Source organism: Chaetodon auriga, chromosome 12, assembly GCF_051107435.1.
Source record: "Chaetodon auriga isolate fChaAug3 chromosome 12, fChaAug3.hap1, whole genome shotgun sequence".
Taxonomy (NCBI): domain Eukaryota; kingdom Metazoa; phylum Chordata; class Actinopteri; order Chaetodontiformes; family Chaetodontidae; genus Chaetodon; species Chaetodon auriga.
The window spans coordinates 26,425,929-26,429,777 of NC_135085.1; the positions used below are offsets into that span (position 1 = coordinate 26,425,929).

General features: G+C 52.7%; 2 protein-coding genes across 2 annotated transcripts; one reads left to right on the top strand and one right to left on the bottom strand.

Annotated features, from left to right (window-relative positions):
* LOC143329662 (dual specificity protein phosphatase 18) lies at positions 1 to 1,737 on the bottom strand. Its single transcript, XM_076745665.1, has 2 exons — positions 1,688 to 1,737; positions 1 to 783 (listed from the first exon to the last, which is right to left on the bottom strand). The coding sequence occupies exon 2, from the start codon at positions 772 to 774 to the stop codon at positions 130 to 132; it is 645 nt and encodes a 214-aa protein (XP_076601780.1). The 5' UTR covers positions 775 to 783; positions 1,688 to 1,737; the 3' UTR covers positions 1 to 129.
* Positions 1,738 to 2,408: 671 nt separating this feature from the next.
* Positions 2,409 to 3,540, top strand: sft2d3 (SFT2 domain containing 3). Its single transcript, XM_076744846.1, has one exon. The coding sequence runs from the start codon at positions 2,479 to 2,481 to the stop codon at positions 3,154 to 3,156; it is 678 nt and encodes a 225-aa protein (XP_076600961.1). The 5' UTR covers positions 2,409 to 2,478; the 3' UTR covers positions 3,157 to 3,540.
* The last annotated feature ends 309 nt before the right edge of the window (positions 3,541 to 3,849 follow it).

Consider the following 3,849-nt stretch of genomic DNA (forward strand, 5'->3'; position numbering starts at 1 on the left):
TGGAGATGTAGAGGTCAGGGTGCTGTCTGTCGGTGGTTGAGTTGCATTATGGGTAATGTAGGCACCATGTTTCATTTTGTTTTGTAATTCTCAGAACGTTCAGATCTGTTTGGGGCGGTCGGTTAGTCCTCAGACTTTGCTGCTGCTGGATTTGGTTCCTCTTCTCCGCTTGTTTGCCGGCGTCATCGCCTGTAACCGTGACGTCACTGCTGTCCGCGTCATCACAGGTGACCTGGGAACCAGCGTTAACCAGTTTGTATGCTGCGGCGCCGGCGGCACTGACCTTGTCACCCTCGGCGTCAGAGGTGGTGGTGGCGTCTCTGGGACCGCCGCCACTCTGACGGTGTTCCTCCCGTACAGCTTCCTCTCGTACTCCAGCAGCTGGTCCCAGAAGCCGGCGTTCAGCCTGACGTAGGGCCGGCTCTCCTGGACCCAGCGGTGCGCCTGGCTGAGCGTCACCTCTCTGTACCGCATCAGGTAGGCCATCACCAGCGCCGGTGAGCGGCTCATACCGGCGGCGCAGTGCACCAGTGTGCCCCCTGCACGGTTGCCATGGATGCGCTCAGCCACTCGGTCAAAGTGGTCTCCAAGGCGGGCGCTGGGCAGGTCGGAGACTGGAACCCGCACACACTCCACCCCCGGGTAGGTGGGGCAGGCGTGGTTGAGCGTGGCATTGACGATCAGGGTGATGCCCATCTGCGACACCAGCGCGGCGTTGAGCGGCGCATCGGCGCCACTGAGGAACAAGGTCGGTGTGATCCGAGAGACCGACATGAGGCCAACCTGTCAGGAAACACATGACGGTGTTAATCTAGAATGCTGGTTCTGCAGCACCGACCCCCCAAACACACCTGAGACCCTCATGGTCTCTGTCAGAGTCAGGAGGGCCAGGACTGTTAGCCTAGCTTAGCACAAAGACTGCCACTTGTTAGATCCACTTACAAACAAACTGGTACACATCAAACCCACTACATGTTCCTAAACCTGACACAACAGCTCTGATAGGCTGATCTGATCACGTGACAGTCTCCTCACATGACAGAGGAGTTTTCTCACAACAGCAGGTGGCGCCATGAGTCCTTTTAAAGCACCGGGAGCAGAAATATCAGCGTGTGTGATCTATGGAACGTTCCAACTACACTTGAACGCACCACAGGTGTCACTGCACACTTAAACACTTGCACAGGTAACATTACACACAAACATTAACACCATCACAGAACCTGGCACACACGCACACACACGCACCGTTCATTGATAACGGTTATTAAACAGTGGAAACAGAAGCAGCTCTCGACGTGCCACGATGAGAGCCGATGGAAACAGACTTCAGTCAAACATTGGACGCTAACGATCGACTGGCGGCATCATAACCTTAAGAATAACGTCCAACTGTTAAATGGACTCATAGCGCCACCTGCTGCTGTGGACAAGGGCCGAACACCACAGTCACACCTGAGGACAGACCGTGTCAGAGGTCATGTGACGTATTCTGCACCTGCCGGAGCTGCTGTTAGCCAGGTGTTTCTCAAACGTGTGTCTTGTCTTGTGTGTTCAGGCAGGAAATGACGTCAACACTGATGATTAAAGGCAGCGAAGTCTCCTCTCACTGCTGCGCTACCGTGTGTGTGTGTGTGTGTGTGTGTGTGTGTGTGTGTGTGTGTGTGTGTGTGTGTGTGTGTGTTACCTGCTGCTTGGTCGCTTCCTTCACTTTGGTTTTGCTCGTTTCTTCCTCTGATCACAGCTCTGAATGAACACACACACACACACACACACACACACAGCTGATACCATAGAAGGCTGTGTGTGTCTGTCAGCCAGCCAATGAACTGAAGGGTTAAATTTAGTGCGACAGCTGAAAACTGGTGCTGAGGTCATGTGACTTTTACCAAAATAAGACCGACGACTAAAACCACTCAAACACACACAGACTGTGACGTCTTCTACACACACACACACACACACACACACACAGATTCTGTTATTGATTTTCAATCATGTTGAATGTGAGTCAGTTTGTCTTCGAAAAATGAAACATCTCACATGTTTAGAGGAGCTGATCTTATTGTTTTCTTTTCTGTTTCCAGCTACTTGTTAAATTAACTAAATATAATTTGTTAATTATAAATGTCGTATCAATGAAACCAGCTGGGTACAAAGTTTCTGCTCATTAATTCTTTTCTTTCTATTGTAAATAAACTTATATTTAGCTGAGCTGGTGTCAGCTGATCACTTCATGATTCCCTTCATTTCTATTATTTGAACATTATAAGAACATATTACATTATTATATATTATGAATTACACAGAATGATCGATAATATTACACAATAACAAAGATGACGGGACATTAAGACATGTACTTCTTCATCCGTCCTGTTGGGGGCAGTGGAGGACGGCCGGAAGTTTAGAGAAAGAACCGCAGTCACGAAGAAGAAGTCCATCCGGCCGACAGTGAACCAGGTAACTTCCTCTGTCATGGCGGAACTGAACCGACAGCTTCAGGAGTATTTGGCCCAGTCCAAAGGTGGTGGCGCTAAGACCATCTCCCAGTCTAACTCCAGCACCACGGTGGACCTGGAAGACCCGGAGCCCGTATCTGGTAGCTGGTTTGGGCGGTGGTCGAGCCCATGGACCGGGAGCCGCGGCAGTAGTCCGTCCGGCCACAGTTCCAGCGGCTTTTCTTGGCCGTGGTCGGCCGAGCCGGACCCCTGCCTGCCGGGAATGAGCCGCCGGCAGCGGCTGGTGGCCTTCGGGGTGTGCGTGTCGTTTTCCGCGCTGTGCTTCGGACTGTCGGCGCTGTACGCGCCGCTGCTGCTGCTCTACGCGCGCAAGTTCGCGCTGCTGTGGTCGCTCGGTTCGCTGTTCGCCATCGCTGCGGCGGCGATGCTGCGCGGCCCCAGCAGACTGGCCGCCGGCCTGCCCACCTCTCCAGGTGCCGCGGTCTATTTGTGCGCCCTCGGAGGGACTTTGTACGCGGCGCTGAGCCTCCACAGTACCGTGCTGACCGCGCTGGGAGCCGCCCTACAGGTCACCGCCATCGTCGGGTATGTGGTATCGCTGCTGCCCGGGGGGAGCGCCGGGATCCGCTTCATGGGGGGGATGGCGGCGTCTGCCATCAAAAGGACCGTGACCGGGAAGACTATGCCGATCTGAGCGGACAGATGTCACAGACTCGAGGCGGGGTCACACATCCAATAGGACAGGGTCTGTGGCCCCCAGGGGCCGCTGAGGAGTCTCCAGCGGGTCCCTGTTTGTAAAGGACCAACTTCAGTTGAGTGCATCGCTCTGCAGCCCGATGATTGATTACCAGCTGCTGTTCACAGAATGATATCAGTCACATGTTTGGCTGATTGGAGAATTGACACGTTAACTAAACCCTGACCTTTGACCTGCAGGACAGGCGGCTGCTGTCCAGAGGACCAAATCCAGTGTAAAAGACGTCCAGCTGTGAGACTTTTCTCTCATGTACTTTGAATGAATAACATGTATCTGGGTGAGAGGTTGAGGTGGATGCAGGAAATAAAAACCTAAACATTTGTTTGGTTTCATGTATTGTCTGTGACCTCTGACCCTGGTCCTCACCAAGTGCACCAGGTCCAACAAGTCCATTGAAGTAAAGTCAGAGACATTTCACATGGTCTCTGTGCTTCTTTCACTAGAAGCGTCTCTGTTAACGGTTTCTGAACAGGTTTACGTTTAGACGTCATTCAGAGATGCGAGTCCAGCGGCTGTTCTGGTTCAGTGAACTTAGTGAGGCCTGCCCTGTGAGCAGGCGTCTGGGGTCTGTGGATCACCTGCAGTCACAAACATCAGCTACATGAAATATTGAACACGGCTCGTTTAAGC